This window comes from Giraffa tippelskirchi, chromosome 13, assembly GCF_054371585.1.
Source record: "Giraffa tippelskirchi isolate mGirTip1 chromosome 13, T2T-mGirTip1v1.2.pri, whole genome shotgun sequence".
NCBI lineage: Eukaryota > Metazoa > Chordata > Mammalia > Artiodactyla > Giraffidae > Giraffa > Giraffa tippelskirchi.
The window spans coordinates 14778961-14796252 of record NC_137287.1 but is presented as its reverse complement, the minus strand read 5'-3'; the positions used below and the strand labels follow the sequence as shown (position 1 = coordinate 14796252).

Genomic DNA, 17292 nt, shown 5'->3' with positions numbered 1-17292 from the left:
CACCAGGGAAGCCCTGGATTCCCTAGAAGCATATCTTACAAAGATTTGTGTCCAAGTGATTTGTTGAGAAAGTGCTTCCAGAAGGGAGTAGGGGAGGCAGGAAAGGGAAGGGCAGGAGGCCAGGCAAGAGAGGTAAGCGGCACAGTCATTGATGGACTCCTCTGCTGGATGATCATTTGTTTATTGTCCATATTTGATTGGGCAGGTACTTAAAACTCCCAGACGGAGAACTTCCATTTTCAGCTCTTTCAAAGCAAAACAGTTCCATTAACTTGAGAGACTTTTCACCAAACAAGCCTCTGGTGCTGGCTTCTGAAAGCACATCAAAGGTAATATGAGCACAAGGAAGCAACAAAAAATGATTCTGTGGGATCTGTGTGAATCATCAACATAAGTTCTAGGGGTGGGTGGAGAGGGAACAAGTACTACAGTGTTAATTTTAATTTTTTTTCTTGCCTAACTTATTTCTTCTGTTTCATATGCTGCCAGACAGGGCATTTACCACTCCCTCCAAACTCCTTTATTTCCCCAAAGCCAAGTTACCAGCTCTTCCCACTGCCATCGCTCACGGATACTTATTTGTTTTGTGATCTGTAACCTCATCCTTAGGCCTTGAGCATTCCACTCCTCTTAGAATTGTTTCTAAGCCCAATAGCCAAGTCACAAGTCAGGTATGACTCAGAGTGGCCAAAGGGAATGTTTATTGAGCACCTACCCTGTCTGGCATTGTGCAACACGCACTTGTTTTATATACGCAAGAGATAAACATATGGTTCAATCTTTATGGTTATATGGCTTATACAGTGTAACATTTAATGACATTCTGGGAATGGACACTCCCAGTGTAGGGTCAGAACCCAGGATTCCTCACTCATTAAGCCCAAGATGCTCTCCATTATGTCCAGGGCCTTTGGCTAGTTTCTGTTTAGGGAACTTGGTCATTTCTTTACAAAGGCTTGATTCTGTGCGAGTGATTTATTGGACCTGCTTCCCCAATCCGATCTCCTTTTCCCATCCTGAACAAGGAACGCAGTTTCTTCAGTCTTTAAAAACGGGAGACCACTATTTGGTTGGTGTAAGTGCATGGGATGGGTGTTAACCCCAGGCTCATCGCCCTAAAGCCAGGCGTCCAGGGAGGCTGCTCTGGCTCCGCCCCGGTAAACTGGGGGCAGCGCCGCCCGATAACTGGCACATCTTGGCTTCCTCAGGCACCAGAAGTCTTAAAAAGATAGAGCTGAAACATCACATCAGGAAAGCCTTTCTCCTCTCTTTTAACTCTAGGGTGCAGCCGTAATTCCAAACGGAAAACAACTCCAGGGTAACCGGCACAGTCAACGTCAATCTGGCCCGCGCCGCGGAGACAGTCACACTAGCCAATGACCTCCTGCTACGTCACAGACCCCGCCCTCCAGCTTGCTGCGGACTCCGCCATGCGTCACGGACCCGGATCTAAAGGCGCTACGCGGCGCTATATTCTGGCGTCACTTCCACCACAACGATGGCGGCACAGGGAGCAGCTGCGGCGGTTGCGGCGGCGACTTCAGGGGTCGCGGGGGAGGGCGAGCCCGGACCCGGGGAGAATGCGGCGGTCGAGGGGACTGCTCCGTCCCCAGGCCGCATCTCTCCGCCGACCCCGGCGCGTGGCGAGCCGGAAGTCACCGTGGAGATCGGAGAAACATACCTGTGCCGGCGGCCCGATAGCACCTGGCGTGAGGGCGGGGCCCAAGGCCAGGGGCGGGGCCTAAGGGCGGGGCGGGACCTGAGGGGGTTAGAGCAAGGTCTTTTTGACTGCCTCAGCGCCGCCTACAATCCCCACCGCCCGGGCGTTAGTCAAATTCTTCCTTCTGTGTTTTAGAGCTCCCATTCCACTTCCTTGCCCAGTCTTGGGCTTCATCCCCTTTTTATGTTAACCCGCTTCCTCACTGGTCTCTCTTGTTTGTGTGACTTCCCCTTCTATCCATCCGCTACAGCCTCCAGCGGAGAGGACCTCCCGGAACACAAAAACGAGCTTCCCCTCCCTTCTATTTTTTTGCGTCATTTCCAGAATAACCCCCAAATACCTTAAAATGGCCTTCGTCTTTGTCACCTTTCTGTTTTTTAGCACCCCTAGCAAAGGCCATTGACGGACCAGACCATGCTCTTGACACCATATGCCCTTTACCACTGGCTAGCCCCACTCATCCTTTTAGCATCATATCCACTGTGACGCCATTCTTGACTCCCTTCAGGCAGAGTGAGTCGTTCCCTTCTGTATATTCCTGCAACATTTTCTTCATACCTGAGCTACGGTATATGTACCATTGTGTTGTCATTGTCTGTCTTCTATCAAAGTGTGAACTTCTGGAGGGCAGGACCGCTCATGATTCATCAGTGTATCTTCTGTACCCAGCAGCAACCCAGCTCAGGGCCAGACATGCAGTGGTTGCCCTGCTCATTTATTGAATGGTCTGCCATTTGGTGCTGTACTGAAAGCTTATCACCATTTGAGGGGGGCGCTGTTATCCTTATTTACAGATGAGAGCGCTGAGGCTCAGAAGGCCAAAATAACTTGTTTAGTTAAATATAGCTAGGAAGTGGGGCTGTGTGAGTCCACAACTAGCTCTCATGGCTTCTGAACAAATGAACGACTGAGTATAGTAATACAGACCTTGAATTTGGAGCCAGACTTGAATTCGGTTAAATATTAGTGCTTATTACTTTTCAAATAGGTGAGCATAGGTAAGCCTCAGTTTCCTTGTCTCTAGTATAGGAATAAGAGCCCCAATCTGGCCCACCTCAAAGACAGTGATTGAAGGAAGTGGCAGAGGTGAGCAGATGAGGTTAGCTTCGGGATCTGGTCTCAGAATCTGGCAACCTGCTCCTCAGTGTTACTCGTTCCAACCCTGTTTTCTTTCCCGGTGATTCTAGCCTTTTCCCTTCACAGATTCTGCTGAAGTGATCCAGTCTCGAGTGAACGATCAAGAGGGCCGAGAGGAATTCTATGTACACTACGTGGGCTGTGAGTGACTTAGGGTATTCAGGTCTGGGTGCGGGGGTTGGGGGGAACGCGGAAGCACAGCACCCTCATGACCCATCCTCACAGTTAACCGGCGATTGGATGAATGGGTCGACAAGAACCGGCTGGCGCTGACCAAAACAGTGAAAGATGCTGTGCAGAAGAACTCAGAGAAGTACCTGAGCGAGCTGGCCGAGCAGCCGGAGCGCAAGATCACTCGCAACCAAAAACGCAAGCATGATGAGATCAACCACGTGCAGAAGGTCCGGATCCCTCCCCTTCCCGGGTCCCTCCCCTTCCCGGGTCCCTCCCCTTCCCCAGGTCCCTCCCCTTCCCCTGGGCCCCAGGAGGCTCAGCATCCTCTCCAGACTTCCTTGGGTCCTGGTGCCACACCCACAGCAGCTCCCATTGCTTAAGCTCCTGCAGTATAGGGGGGGACTATCTACCTCCTCCCAGGTATTCTTCACAGATGAGAAAACTGAGACTCAGAGAGGGTGAGAGCTTGGCTGAGGTCTTGTGGCAAGGAACTGACACAGCTGGGACTGGAACTCAGGCCTCTTGCCGCTTTTATGCCCCTTTTGGCTGTGCCACATTGACAAACCGACCTGAAAGTCCCAAGGGAAGGAAAAGAATGAGTGATTTGGGGGCACTTGCAATCGCCAACCCTTGTGCTGAGTACTGTGCCTGGATAAGCTCATCAGGTCCTCCGTAACAACTTAATACCACAGAGCTAATAAATTCTTTTTGAGGAAAGCAGGAAGCAGACTCAGAGAGGTTAAGTAACTTGCCCAAGGTCACACAGCTAGTATATAAATGGGTGGGCTGAAATTAGAGTAATAATGGCACATTTATTGGCTTGTGAGCCACAGTATTAGGCTAAGTGTTCTAGAACATGATCTCATTGAAATTTCACAGCAACTCTGTGAAGTAAGTTTTATATCCCCAGTTTATAAGGGAGGTGCAGGTAGTTTTAGGAACCCAGTCAGGAATTAGATTTGCCAACTAGATTGTTCTACTTTGGGGCACAAGCCCTTAGCCTTGACTTGAAAATATCCTAGAAACTCCTGCCATTTATTTCCAAAGCTTGGGTTTGGGGACTTCCCTAGTGGTCCAGTGGTTAAGACTCTGTCCTTCCAATGCAGGGGGTGTGAGTTCAATCCCTGATTGGGGAACTAAGATCCCGTATGCCTCTGGGCTAAAAAAATAGAAACAAAATTTGGGTTCTTTTCTTGAAGCCAGCCTGCCCCTGGGGGGTTTCTTTTCTCCCACTCTGAGCCTCGGTTTCTTGATTTGTGAAATGGAGTGTGCAGATGAGAAGAGGCTTTATGAAGCTCTTAAGGCACCCAGATTTTTGTTATTTTCACCCAGTGCAGTTGCATCCTGAGAACTCATTGTGGGTTTTGCAGCAATGATTTGCAGACTGTGGGGCACAGCTATTAGTAGATTGCCAGATGAGTTCAGTGGGTTCTGGTCATTTAAATTTCAATATCAGAAGAACTAAGACAAGGTACAAACTATCAGAGTGTATTGTCCTTTAATAAAGGTAAGTTGAGAAGCTCTTATTTCACATACAGATATACATGTGTGTATACACAGACTTGCCAACTGGTTAACAGTGCTGTCATTTAAAAAAAAATTATTTTTAAATGCTTTGAATTAGAAAGACCTCTCACTGGGGATTCCCGGTGGTCCAGTGGTTAGGACTCGGCGTCTTCACTGCCATGGCCCAGATTCAGTCCCTGGTCGGGGAACTAAGATTCCACAAGCCATGTGGTGAGAAGAAAACCCGAAAGATGTCTCTAAAGCACCATCTAAGGCAGCCCTGTCCTACTGAACATCCTATGATGGAAATGTGCTATGTCTGTGTTGTCTGGTACAGTAGCCACTACCCACGTGTGGCTATTGAGTACTTGAAATGTGCTGAGAATTGAATTTTATTTTGAATGTAATGAACTTAGATTTAAGTAGCTGCTTGTGGCTAGTGGCTGCTTTATCCCACAGCACAGTCTAAGGTTTGCTCAGCTCCCCAGCCAGGTTGCCCTGGTAAATTAAGTCTCAAAGATGTCTCTCTAAGTTGGCAGTCAGCACGGTGGATGACCGTGGACCAGTGGTGGTCAAAGAATGAATAATCAGCAAGTTAACCAAAGAATGAATAATCAGTGGGTTAACGATCAGCAGGTTCTCCAGGGCTTCATTAATGTTTAATTCTAAATAAATTACAGCATTTATGAAAAGTAGTGTTTTTGTAGTTCTTTAACCCATTTGCAGAGGACTGATTTGTGAATTGGGAGATGTGTTTTAAAGAGGCATGTGAGGAGGAAAAGCTCCCTTCCTTCATCTTTGCAGGGGCTTAGCTTTGGTGTTGGACAGACTGGAGGCCCATGCCCCACTCTGCTGGGTCCCGGTTCTGTGAGCCCACTTCTCTATGCCTCAGTTTCTTCTTCTGTGTGGTGCTGATAGTGAGCACTCCCATCTCAGGCTCGTGCTGAGTAATGCCTATGATGTGAACACTTGGTACTTGGAATAAATGGCAGCTGGCTACTTCCCAAGGGCGAATGACCTCACTTCTCCCTGTTTACTTCTCTGTAAAGTAAGACCGTTGTGTCTCCACATTGCCAAAGGGTTAAATGAGGCCATCTGGGCGAAGTGCTTGGTGGAAAGGGTTCTGGGTAAGACAGTGGCCCCTCTCTCCCTTCTGAACCACAGGACAAGGCTGCCATCTCTGGTGTAGGTCCCAGCCCTTCTTGGGTCACTTGTCAGGCTGGCCTTGGTTCCCCCTTCAGCCTCTGGCCTAGAAACTGGGCAGGCTGTGATTGCCACGTGAGTTGTATCCCTGCCTTCCAAAGACTTGGAAAATAGGGAAACTAAGACGGGGGAGACGGTGGGTACTGTTGTTGAGCAAGGCATTTCTGACCTGGGAAGGAATGTATTCTGCCTCAGAAGAATCCAGTCAGGCCTCCTGGATGGGGTTGGGAAGGGTGTTGGGCCTTCAAAGACAGAAAGAGCACAGTAAAAACAATGACACGTGATCGTTCGCCAAGCTCTGCCTCGTCAGGCACTCGCCTGGCTCATGCTCGGTACCGGGCTGAGTAAGCATTTTCTGGCAGCTGTAGAAGAGGGAAGGACATGGAGGCTGGGAGGAACTGCATATGCAAAGGCATGAAGACCAGAAACAGGAGTGTTGACAGCAGAGCAGGGTTGAGCTGAGACAGAGGGCTGGGAATCCCCAGAGGCCTTGTCAGCAGCTGTCCAGACCTGACATGGTGGCAGTGGCTATTCGGGGTGGGGCAGAAGGAACCAATTCCAGAGATGACAAAGAGGTAGAGCTGACAGGACGTGGCCATTATTCGAATGCCAGGCTGAGAGAGGAGGAGGAGCCTTGTGAGCAGGCTCATTATTGGTCTAGGGCAGTTGGCCCAAGGGTGATGCTTCCCAGTGAGTTGAGGAACCCAGGATGAACAGGTTTGCAGGAGGAAAGGCTGAATTCCTTTCTGGACACCTATGGCCCACTGTGCCTGTGGGAGGGGCCTCTGGGAGCAGTCCCATTTGCAAGAAAGAGGTCCAGGCACATTGGGGTGTCCCTACCAGTTCCTGATATGGGCGCAGAAGACCAGACCTATTATTTCCTCTGTCTCCCAACAACTATAGCAGAACTGGATTGATCCGATTGTAAGCACCGAAGCTCTTAGCAACCTAAGGAGTGGAGCCAGGTCTTCTGATCCTAGCCCTGTTCATCAGGCAAACGGTTCAGACTTGAGCATCAGGGGGCTCTGGGATATGTGGGTGGGTGGGCAGATGGGAGAGGAACTTGGACCAGCCAGCTCCAAAACCAGGTAAAATAAGCTTGCTCAGTCTCCACTTATTATTGTAGTTCAAGCGATGAGGTCTGGAAAACAGAAGGGGTGGCCTGACCCCTTCTATTCACCTCCATCCACTGCTCTTTCTCACTCAGACCTATGCAGAGATGGACCCCACAACGGCAGCCTTGGAGAAGGAACATGAGGCGGTAAGTAGGGGGAGGGGTCCTAAGCGGAGGTGCCCCTTCCCTGTTGCTTCTCTTGCCCCAACCAAGCCCTCCTTCCCTCCACTCCCACCTCGCCCACAGATCACCAAGGTGAAGTACGTGGACAAGATCCACATTGGGAACTACGAAATCGACGCCTGGTACTTCTCCCCATTCCCCGAAGACTATGGGAAACAGCCCAAGCTCTGGCTCTGCGAGTACTGTCTCAAGTATATGAAATACGAGAAGAGCTACCGCTTCCACTTGGTGAGGCTGGGCTGGGTCTGGTGCGTGCAGTGGGTGGGCGTCGAGGCTGAGGGCTGCCTGAGACAGCAGCCTGGGGCAGGAGAGACAGGCCCAGAGCTGTAGATCCAAGGAAAAGCTGCCCCGGGTCGAGAGACCTGGCTTCCAGGCCTGAGCCTCCCCAGACCTCGGGTTCCTATTCTGTGGAATGGGGACCTTCTGGGGTCCCTGGCCCTCACCACATATTTATCAAGGCCAGTCCAGTGCCAGGTTCCTCTGTGCAAACGAGGAAGTCAGCACAGCCCCGAGCCATGGGATCATGACACCTAGATAGCTGGAATGCTTGGCCACACACAGGAGCCACCTGGCCGGCGTGGTGGTGTGTTTCCCACAGGGTGGATTCTTAGGCAAATTTGTGTGGTTTAGGAAACAACCTTGTCATGGATGCTGGCCCTCCAGAGCCAGGCTGAGCTGCACTTGTAATTATCCTGCTGTGTGATGTTCATGCCAGTTACCTGGCCTGTTACTGTGCCTCAGTTTCTCCATCCGTAAAATACGATTCGTCTCCTCAGATGGTTGGGTGGGTTACTTGATATAGGTAAAGGGTGGAGCCCCAGGGTCTCCAACTGGGGAAGTGGAGCGAAGCGGAGGCCTGCTGTAAGCCACATAGGGTGGGATGGGCCACCCAGCGGGGAACCTCAGGACCCCACATCTGTGCCTCCCCGCTCTCACCCCTGATCCAGGGCCAGTGCCAGTGGCGGCAACCCCCGGGAAAGGAGATCTACCGCAAGAGCAACATCTCTGTGTATGAAGTGGATGGCAAAGACCACAAGGTGAGCCCTTGGGCAGAGTTACCATGGAAATGGGGGACGCGCTAGGCACTTCCTGATGATCCGCACCATCGATAAAGGGCAGAGGCCAGCCTTAGCATGAGAAGAGGCCTGCGGGCTTGTGCTTGGCCTGGCACCCAGCCTGTGTTCTGTGCAAAGTAAGCTCCCTATGGTGCCACCCTCAGCTTCTGGATTTCCCTTCTGTCCCTGAAGGATTTGGCTTCTGAGGGGGTAGCTGGGGGTGGCTTAGGCTCAGGTGCTTCTGGAACCTAGAGTGGAGATTGTCTGGCCTCAGGGTATTGTTCAAACCTGCTTTCTCTTTCTGCCTGAAGAAATGGTGTTTGTTTTTCCTGGATGGGAACTGCTCTGTGTGAGGTTTCCTGCCTGAGAGCTCTGTGGCTCTGACGCCAAGTTCCTTGTTCCTGAAGGACTTCAGTGGGGCAGTGTGTGGTCCTGGGGCCTGCTTTGCTGTCATGGACAACTTGGCCTTTGCCTGGTCAGTCTGGGAGGGTCTCACCAAGGTCCCCCAATTCCCGTGCAAGGACAGCGGAGTGTAAGATGCAAGGGGCTGGCTTCTGAGTGGCTCCGGGGTTCAAATCACCCTGTCACTTCCTCGCTGACCTTGGACAAGTTACTTAAGGTCTTCTGTTCCTCTTTTCTCCTCTTTAAGACAGAAGTTGTGCTAATATTTACCTAAGAGACTTGTTAATGGAATAAATGAAACAGCAAAGTCAAGTGCTTAGCCCAGTCCTCGGCATTGAGCAGGGACTTAGTAAACACGGGCTTTTGCCAGCCTTGTGATGAATAGCTTGCTAAACAGCCTCACATGAGCCCCCTGCTCTGCCTTGCTGAACATCAGTGGGCTAGGGGGTGGGGTTGGAGGGGCAGAAAGAGACAGAGTAGAGGTGTGGATGTTCTTTCCAGCTTCACCCTGTCCAGCTTTGAGGCCTCAGGCAGTCCTTCACCCCTAACAGATCCTCAGTTTCCTCCTAAGCAAAATGGGTCTAACAGTGCTGGACTCACATAACCATTGGGTCAAATGAGAGTGGTGTAAAAAGTGCCCTTAATGTCTGCCATGGAGCCAACCTCAAGGTCCCGCTGGCCCTCCTGACATTGGTCTCTGGCCTGGCACAGCTGAGAGGGTAGATAGCTTGGGTTGTGGAGTCAGGCTCAAGGGTTGTTTGTCTGCAGACATTTACCAAACCCCCAGGTTCACCCTTCGCCATGTGCTAGGTCTGAGGGCACGGCTATGAGCAGACAGAACTCACACACCAGCTTGAGTCCCGCCCTGGTGCTCCCCAGCCGGGGGACCTTGGGCGAGCCACTGTCTCGTCTGAGCCTGTTTCCTGAGCTGAAAGACTCTGTGTCTCTAAAGATCTAACTCTTCTTGAGCACTCAGCAGCGGTAGCCATGATTAGCCCGGCTCTGCTGTGACCTTGAGTGCGCGTACCTATCTGATTTTCCATTTCCCTGTCCATCAGAAAGTGACTCTAAAGACTCCTTGCAATGCTAAACATGGCCGTTCTGGTGAGGATCCCGCTTCTCACCAGGCTGGCACTGGCTACTCTCTGGAGCCTGGCACTTGCAACAGGCAGGGTGACGGCACCTGCCCAGACCTTGATGGAGCTAGGTGGAGGCGTTCTGCCTGCCCCCTGAGCCTGCTTCCACCCACCCCCAACTCCTCAGATTTACTGTCAGAACCTGTGTCTGCTGGCCAAGCTCTTCCTGGACCATAAGACGCTGTACTTTGACGTGGAGCCGTTCGTCTTCTACATCTTGACCGAGGTGGACAGGCAGGGGGCCCACATTGTCGGCTACTTCTCAAAGGTGCTGGGAAGCCCAGGTTGGGGGGGTGGTGGATGAACTCAAGTAGGGGCTGAGTCTCCCCAGAGGCCCTGACCACCCACCCCCGCAGGAGAAGGAGTCCCCAGATGGGAACAATGTGGCCTGCATCCTGACGCTGCCCCCCTACCAGCGCCGTGGCTACGGGAAGTTCCTCATTGCTTTCAGTGAGTGGTTCCTGCAGGAAGGGCGACGATGGTGAGGGGTGCTAGGGAAGGGTGGGTCCTCAGTTTCCTCGTTTGCACCACCACCAGGCTATGAGCTCTCAAAGCTGGAGAGCACGGTTGGCTCCCCTGAGAAGCCACTGTCTGACCTGGGCAAGCTCAGCTACCGCAGCTACTGGTCCTGGGTCCTGCTGGAGATCTTGCGAGACTTCCGGGGCACCCTGTCCATCAAGGACCTTAGGTAAGTCCTCCCAAAGGGAAGGACTTTCCTCCGATTGCCCATGATCCCCTCTCCTTGGCCCCTCCCAGCCAAACCCCTCAAGTAGACCTCTCTCCAGCATCTGCTCTAATCTGTTTGTGCAGCCAGATGACAAGCATCACTCAGAATGACATCATCAGCACGCTCCAGTCCCTCAACATGGTCAAGTACTGGAAGGGCCAGCACGTGATCTGTGTCACACCCAAGCTGGTGGAGGAACACCTCAAAAGCGCTCAGTATAAGAAACCACCCATCACAGGTGGGTAAAGGGGCTGCCCTAGGGGTGTGTGTGTGTGTGTGAGTGGTGGGGGGTAGGTGTAAGGACCTCCAGGAGCCAAGGCCTCCTTTTTGCTGTCACCTGATCCCAAACCAGTCCGACCAGCTCCCAGGACCAAGCCTGCGGCAGGCCACTCATTCCTGGCCTTCCCTCCCCACCCCCCACCCTCACCCCAGGAATCAGTCTGTCCTTGTTCCCATCTGCAGGTGAAACCTGGCCTGGGCCCAGGGCAGAGCAGCCAAGGTGACTGGCCCAGTTGGGGGAGGGCGGTGGGGGGGCCATCCTGCCTCTCATCCGTCTTTTCTCCCCACAGTGGACTCTGTCTGCCTCAAGTGGGCACCCCCCAAGCACAAGCAAGTCAAACTCTCCAAGAAGTGAGTGGCCTATGCGTCTGCTCCTGGACCCGTGCCTCCTTGCCCCCCAGCCTGTAAATATGTACAGACCTGTTTCATCACTTTTTTTAATAAAGTAAGTGCTGCCGGTGTCCCAGAGCTGATGGGCTTCATTCATGTCACACACACACACACACGCACACACACACAGCTGGTTGTGCTCAGAACATTTTACTCCTTCTATCCCCCCACCCCAGATGCATGTTGTGCATGTTGGAGCCCAGTTCCGGTGGGGGCTCAGTCCTCCGGAGTCCAGAAGTCAGGGCTCAAGGGGGGGCATGGCAGCCAATGAGGCAAGATTGAGGCCTTTTTTTGTCCTTGAAAACCTGCTGCCCCAGGCTTCCCTGGTAACTCAGATGATAAAGAATCCACCTGCAATGCAGGAGATCAGGGTTTGATTCCTGGGTCAGGAAGATCCCCTGGAGAAGGGAATGGCCACTCACTCCTGTGTTCTTGCCTGGAGAATCCCATGGACAGAGGAACCTGACGGGCTACAGTCCATGGGGTCGCAAAGAGCAGGACACGACTAAGCGACTGACACACTTCAGAGGCATCCCTGGCCCAGAAGACAGGAAGAGGGTGAAGTGATGGGGCTCATCAGACAGAGCAGGTGAGGTGCTGAGCCAGTCCTTCTTCAGTAGCCGTCAGCTGGCCAGTCTTCTACAAATGGGTGGGGAGCCAGGGCCCATTTTCATAGCAGAGGGTCCTTGGGGGCTCCATAGGAGCCCAACAGATAGGCTTGTGGACAGCAGATGGAAGTGACCAGAGGTTCTAGCCAGTACCACAGGCAATAAACTCCTGCAGTGGAGGTTACCGTCCCAAAGAACAATCCAGAAGAGTGGGCTCAGAGTTCAGGATGGTGCCTTGAACTCCCACAGGGTCCTGGGAGGAGGGAGTGACTCAAGTCAGGCCCTGGGCCTAGAGTGTCCCGGGTGGGGCCTAACACGGGAACAGCGTCCATCCTTGAGTGTGATGTGGAGGTCTCGGAAGCAGAGCAGCTCCCAGGAGTGAGTAGCTCAGTCCTCACGCAGTGGGCGGAGGAGGCCCAGGGTCAGGCCAAGTGGCAGCAGAAGGATGGGTCCCACCAAGCCCTGGGCTGGGGCAGAGTTGAAACTGCTGTAGTGGCTGCAGAGGTGGCCATCGGGCTGGGACTCCGCCATTTGGGGCACCACCTGAGGCTGGAGCTCTGCCACTTTGTAGTGAATCCAGGAGGAATAAACGGAGGTCAGGGTATAAACACCGGGCCTGTTAGGGGCCCCACAGGCATCACCCCAGCTTACGATGCCTGCCAGGTACCAGCGGCCTGCCACTGGGCAGGAAAGTGGGCCCCCAGAGTCACCCTGAGAAGAAAATCCACACAACAGCTGTCAGGACAGGACACCAGGCTTCCAACGATCCAGGCCAAGCCCCCTCAAGCCCTCACCTCCCAAGACACACCTATCTCCTCCGTTAACCCGGACCCCCTGCATTTACCTGGCAGGCGTCCTTGCTCCCGTTCACGTAGCCAGCACACAGCATGTCCTGTTCGATTAGGTGGGGCTCCCCGGGCTTGGCATTGATATTGTACAGGCAGTTACAGGTCTCACGACTGATCAGCGGTACCTCAAGTTGCTGCAGTGGCCGGGGGTTCGGGAGGCTCACTGTGGGGGGCAAAAGATGCTTACCCAGGGTCTCCTAGCCTGAGTCAGCTCCCCTCGGTGTCTCTAGATGTCAGCCCCGCCCCTCACCTGAGGGGGCCACATGGCCCCAGCCAGTGACAATGCACTGGAGGCCATTGGGGAAGGAGGCGTTGGCTGCGGGGAGGCAGATGGGCCGGATGTAGCGGGAGAAGGTGACGGAGCTGCTGAGCTGGAGGAGCGCAATGTCCCCCATGGAGCCCTCGTGGGAATAGCTCTCATGGGAAATGACCTGGGCCACCCCGCGGACCTGGGTGTCACTGCTGTAGTAGTCCAGCTGGTGGGCACCCAGCTTGACCTCGTACTCTTCTATCTTGTTGTCCCTGCAGGCAGAGGGGTGAAGGCAGAGCAGCTGACCTTTTGGGTCCCACTCCATCCTAGTTTTATCCTGTGACCTGTGACCTCTGACCTTCGCTCCTGACAGATCCTTGACAGGCTTTATTGATACCCCCTAGATCCAACCCAAGAACCCCCAGTCTCTGACCTACATTGATCCTTGAATCTTGACCCCTGCCCCACTTCCCCACCCTGCCCCCCACCCCATGGGTACCTTGGGAAGCAGTGAGCAGCCGACAGCACCCACTGCTCGGACACGAGAGAGCCGCCACACACGTGGGTGCCGTGGTGGTTGATGCTGACCTGCCAGGGCCACTGGCCGCGAGCTGCAGTGGTACCACCTGTGATACGTCCTTGAGGGACCATACCACAAGAGGCTGCTGGGAGAGGAACGGGAGGGGGTCAGGACCTCTGGAGCTACCAGACCACTTCCTCACCCGACACAGCCCAGGAAGTCTGGTTTGGAGTTTCAGGGGTGAGTTCACAGAAGGCAGTCAGGCTTTGTCCCCATCCCCCAGCTCACCAGTCACCTGCTGTCCTTGACCCAGTGGCTCATTAAATGTCTCACCCAGCTTCTGTCCTCTCGGGCCTTCCTGCTTTCCATCTGATCTACTCCTTACATATCTGGCCAGTTCACACTGCTGCTTAAATCCTTCCCTGGCTCCATTCTGCCCTTAAGAGAGATTCCAGACCTCTCATGGTGCTGCCATCCACTCCAGCCACCCGTCTGGACACTCACTGTCACATCGGGCCACACACTAGACCTCTTGACCTTTGCTTACTCAGATCACTCCACCTAGGGTAGTCTTCCTCATCCCCACTTCTATTTGAAATGTGAAATGGTGATACTTTGGCCCCCTGATGTGAAAAGCCGACTCATTGGAAAAGACCCTGATGCTGGGAAAGACTGAAGGCAAACGGAGAAGGGGGCAGCAGAGGATGAGATGGTTAGACAGTATCACCGACTCAATGGAAGTGAATTTGAGCAAATTCCGGGAGATAGTAGATAGAGGAGCCGGGCGTGCTGCAGTCCATGGGGTTGCAAAGAGTTGGACAAAACTTAGCAACTGAATACAACAACAGCTTCTATTTGCCCATGGAGGTGGTTCAAATACCAGCCCCTCTGAAGTCTGCTGTCACCCTGCTGGCTGAGATAGGTAATGCCTCAGACCTCCCAGGGTCTGTGCTTCCTGGACAGGGCTGTTTGCATTCTCACTGTCTACTTCATCCAACCAACTTGGGCGTTCCCTAGGGGCAGAGACGAGGGCAGACTCACACGTCCCCAGTCCTGGGCACAGGGCTGGGCACACAAATGGGAGTCGTGGTGGATGTGTTGAACAAACGAACAGAACAGCCTGGATCCCAGGGTGTGAGCGTCTCATTTCATTTCCAGGACAGCCCCACCCCTGTGAAGGCCACTGTTTGGAGCAGGACCCAAATGCCCTTCACAAAGTCACCTCAGGTGCTGCGGGGAAAACCACCCAGCCAGGCTCCTCCCCCTCTCCTCGTAAAAAGGACAATAGCTACCATTTAGAGATCAACAGTTCAAGCAATGCCAGGCCCTGAAGGGGCTTTCACTTCCTTTATCTTCCTGACTCCTCAAGCAGCTCCAGGAGATAGAACTGACTTCATTTTATTTTGGCCTGCGCTGCATGGTCTGTGGGATCCTAGTTCCCCAACTAGGGATCGAACCAGGCCCTTAACGGTGAAACCACAGCGTCCTAACCACTGGACTGCCAGGGAATTCCTTCAACTTCATTTTAGAGGTGAGGGGACTGGCCACATGAGACATAGCCGGTACATGGTGAAGCTGGGACTGCCAAGGAGACTGACCCTTGGTTTGTTCCCCTCAAAACAACCCACCTTTGGACTCAGACCTGACTTTAAATCCCAGCGCTGCCACTTACTGGCTGTGTGCCGTTGGGCAAGTCACTTCTCTGCCCCTCACTGTCTTAAAGATTGAGGCTATCATCCCCGCCTCAAATGCTACCAGGGACCTAAATAAGACAACGGGAGCGGACGAAACAGCTTTGCAGAGAGACGGTCGGGTGCTCCAATGCTCCCTGGAAATCTGAACCCCTGGCCCCACCCCTCACCTTCCCCTCCCTCCATTCCTCCCGCTCGAGCCTCACCTTCGGCCCAAACGGCTCCTGGAGGGAGAGAGAAAGAGGGAGGTGTAAGCAGGGAAGCCTCCAGAGCTCAGATCCCAGACCACCCCCCCCACCAATCTGCGGCTTCTCCTGGAGGCTTCCCCACCCCCCACCCCAGTCCCAGGAGACCAAAGCTGAGGAGACAGGCCAAGAGCCAGCGAGGCTGAAGAGGGGGGTTCTTGAGCCCAGAATAAGGGACGTACCCCCGAAAAGGGTTATACCCTTGGCCCCCGTGCACTCCCCTCCTCCCCTTCCCGCCGGCGCCCACACTCACCTATCCCATTCCGGAATAATCCAAGCAAAAGCACAGTGGCCACGGCCTCCAGCCACCTGGGCCCCAGTCCCGCCCTCCGGGCCATGGCCCAGGACCAGGTGCCCCGGGCACCCAGGGGAAGGGACCTCAAAGGCAAGAGGTAGGGGGTCAAAGGCGAGCTCCAGGTGTCGGGATCTCAGAAGGTAGGAGAAGCAGGTGTCCAAGGCTGGCTTCGAAGGCAGGAAGCGGGCGCAAGGGAAATGCTGGGGTCTCTGCAGCCGGGCAGTGAGGACCCGTCTCCGGGTCGCCTAGGGTATGCGCCGACCTTCCTTCCGGAGTGGCAGCTCCCAGGAAAGAGCACCTACCTGCCTGCCCCGCCCCTGGCCCCGCCCCCCCCGCTCAGCTCCGCCGGCCTCTCTCATCAAACTAGGCTGTGTGTGTGTGTGTGCGCGCGCGCGCGCGCGCGCGTGCGTGCGTGCGTGTGTGTGTGTGTGTGTGTGTGTGTGTGTGTGTGTGTGTGTGAGACCCCTAGGCTGTGAGTGTGGTGGGCGGGAAGGTGGGGGGCTGTTGTTTAAGCAGCCCCAGGCAGGGCTGGAAACCTGGATGTCTGGGTTCCTGACCCAACTGCTCTTGGGCCTAGGTCTTTCAGGTCTCCCATACCTGTTATGCCTCCTCAGGGCCGGGCCTGCCCTCTGTTATCTTGCGGCTGCTGCTCCCTCCTTCCCTCCTGAAACCTGGTGTCTGAGCCCCGGGACACCCGGCTCTGCCCCGGGGCTAGGGCTCCTTCAGGCCCTACTGTGGAGCCTGTAACCTCATCTGCATGTGGTGAGGTGTGGTGACGTGTCCAGCGATGCTCATCATTCCACACATATTTATTGAGAGCCTAATATGTTCCAGGTACAGGAGATAAAGTGGGCACTGTCCTGCCTTCCCTGAGCTCATGGTGAAGTTGAGGTGACAGACCTGAATCACAGGATGACACAAGCAATTACAGAATAACTTCAGGCGAGGCTGGAGATGGAGAAAGAAGCACGGGGCAGCGGGGGGGGGGGGCGGCGGGGGGGCTCTGGAGGCCACTGACAGGAGCCTGACCTAGGCTGGCATCAAGAAGGGCTCCTCAAGAAGGTGCCTTTTGAACTGAGACCTCAAAGGGTTTTGAAAAGGTGTTAAGGCAAAGATGGGGAAGGGTGGTCCAGGTGAAGGGTCCTCAAGTTTAGGGTGCAGGGGGCCCATGTGCCTGGTCTGGGGAGTCAGGTGCTTCCTCTGTGACTGTAGAAATTTGGGCAATTGGGAATGTGTGTTGACTTCAAGCTTTAGAAAAAGAGAGCCCTACTTGCCCACCTTCCTTCCCTGAGATTAGGCATCTGGATCTCTGAGCCAGGACTTTAGGGCCCAGGCTGGAGGGCAGGGAATTCCTTGACTGGGAAAGGGGATGAGACTGACTTGGGAAGGAGTCTAAGCTAAGGTGGAGAAGGCAAGAGGCTGGACATGATAGGTGGGTTTGGGTAGAGAATGGGGCATATTAAATGTTTATGGAGGATGGCATATGTATGACTGACTGGGTATGGGGAACAGATAGGAGTGTATGTCCCTATGGAGACAGATTCATGGGAGTATTCTCTTTGGGATCTGGCAGCTAAAGGTAAGCCAGGCGCCAGAATTCCCTGGTGGTCCAGTGGTCAGGCCTCTTCTGTACTTCTGTACTTCTGCACTTCTACTGCAGGAGGTGGTCAGGGTCAGGTGATCCCTGGTCAGGGAACTAAGATCCCCGAATGCTAGGTAGCATAGCCAAAAAAAAAAAAGTCCATGTGCTTTAAGAACTTCTGTCCAGGGACTTTCCTAGTGGTCCAGTGGTTAAGAATCTACCTTCCA

The 17292-nt window shown here is 53.9% G+C and overlaps 2 protein-coding genes and 1 long non-coding RNA gene across 7 annotated transcripts; 1 reads left to right on the top strand and 2 right to left on the bottom strand.

Annotated features, from left to right (window-relative positions):
• Positions 1 to 165: 165 nt before the first annotated feature.
• Positions 166 to 2260, bottom strand: LOC145532684 (uncharacterized). The gene is made up of 2 exons (XR_014073463.1): positions 2061 to 2260; positions 166 to 312 (listed from the first exon to the last, which is right to left on the bottom strand). It is a non-coding gene; the product is annotated as an uncharacterized LOC145532684 (long non-coding RNA).
• On the top strand, positions 1478 to 11102 carry KAT8 (lysine acetyltransferase 8). The gene is made up of 11 exons (XM_081558218.1): positions 1478 to 1709; positions 2924 to 2998; positions 3083 to 3258; positions 6948 to 7001; positions 7101 to 7265; positions 7985 to 8074; positions 9758 to 9898; positions 9987 to 10080; positions 10168 to 10318; positions 10441 to 10595; positions 10927 to 11102. The coding sequence occupies exons 1-11, from the start codon at positions 1499 to 1501 to the stop codon at positions 10989 to 10991; spliced, it is 1377 nt and encodes a 458-aa protein (XP_081414344.1). The 5' UTR covers positions 1478 to 1498; the 3' UTR covers positions 10992 to 11102.
• A 58-nt stretch (positions 11103 to 11160) lies between these two features.
• Positions 11161 to 16514, bottom strand: PRSS8 (serine protease 8). 5 transcript variants are annotated; one of them, XM_081558225.1, is made up of 6 exons: positions 15442 to 16383; positions 15150 to 15167; positions 13232 to 13397; positions 12733 to 13004; positions 12479 to 12645; positions 11161 to 12345 (listed from the first exon to the last, which is right to left on the bottom strand). In XM_081558225.1, exons 1-6 carry the CDS (start codon positions 15524 to 15526, stop codon positions 12022 to 12024), a joined length of 1032 nt encoding a protein of 343 aa, XP_081414351.1. In that variant the 5' UTR covers positions 15527 to 16383; the 3' UTR covers positions 11161 to 12021. The 5 variants fall into 5 exon arrangements, with proteins under 5 accessions (XP_081414351.1, XP_081414352.1, XP_081414355.1 ...); XM_081558226.1 differs by having other exon boundaries at positions 13232 to 13394; positions 15442 to 15598; XM_081558229.1 differs by lacking the exon at positions 15150 to 15167 and adding an exon at positions 15114 to 15131 and having other exon boundaries at positions 13232 to 13394; positions 15442 to 15598.
• Between the last annotated feature and the right edge of the window lie 778 nt (positions 16515 to 17292).

Excerpts from the sequence above, each read along its gene's own strand:
- KAT8 (XM_081558218.1), top strand. The coding sequence starts at position 1,499 with ATGGCGGCACAGGGAGCAGCTGCGGCGGTTGCGGCGGCGACTTCAGGG. Across the intron at positions 10,081-10,167 it reads GAAGTTCCTCATTGCTTTCA|GCTATGAGCTCTCAAAGCTG; the intron begins GTGAGTGGTTCC and ends CACCACCACCAG. Across the intron at positions 10,319-10,440 it reads CTGTCCATCAAGGACCTTAG|CCAGATGACAAGCATCACTC; the intron begins GTAAGTCCTCCC and ends CTGTTTGTGCAG.
- PRSS8 (XM_081558225.1), bottom strand. The coding sequence starts at position 15,526 with ATGGCCCGGAGGGCGGGACTGGGGCCCAGGTGGCTGGAGGCCGTGGCC. Across the intron at positions 13,005-13,231 it reads GCTGCTCACTGCTTCCCAAG|GGACAACAAGATAGAAGAGT; the intron begins GTACCCATGGGG and ends CTCTGCCTGCAG. Across the intron at positions 12,646-12,732 it reads GGGCCATGTGGCCCCCTCAG|TGAGCCTCCCGAACCCCCGG; the intron begins GTGAGGGGCGGG and ends TGCCCCCCACAG.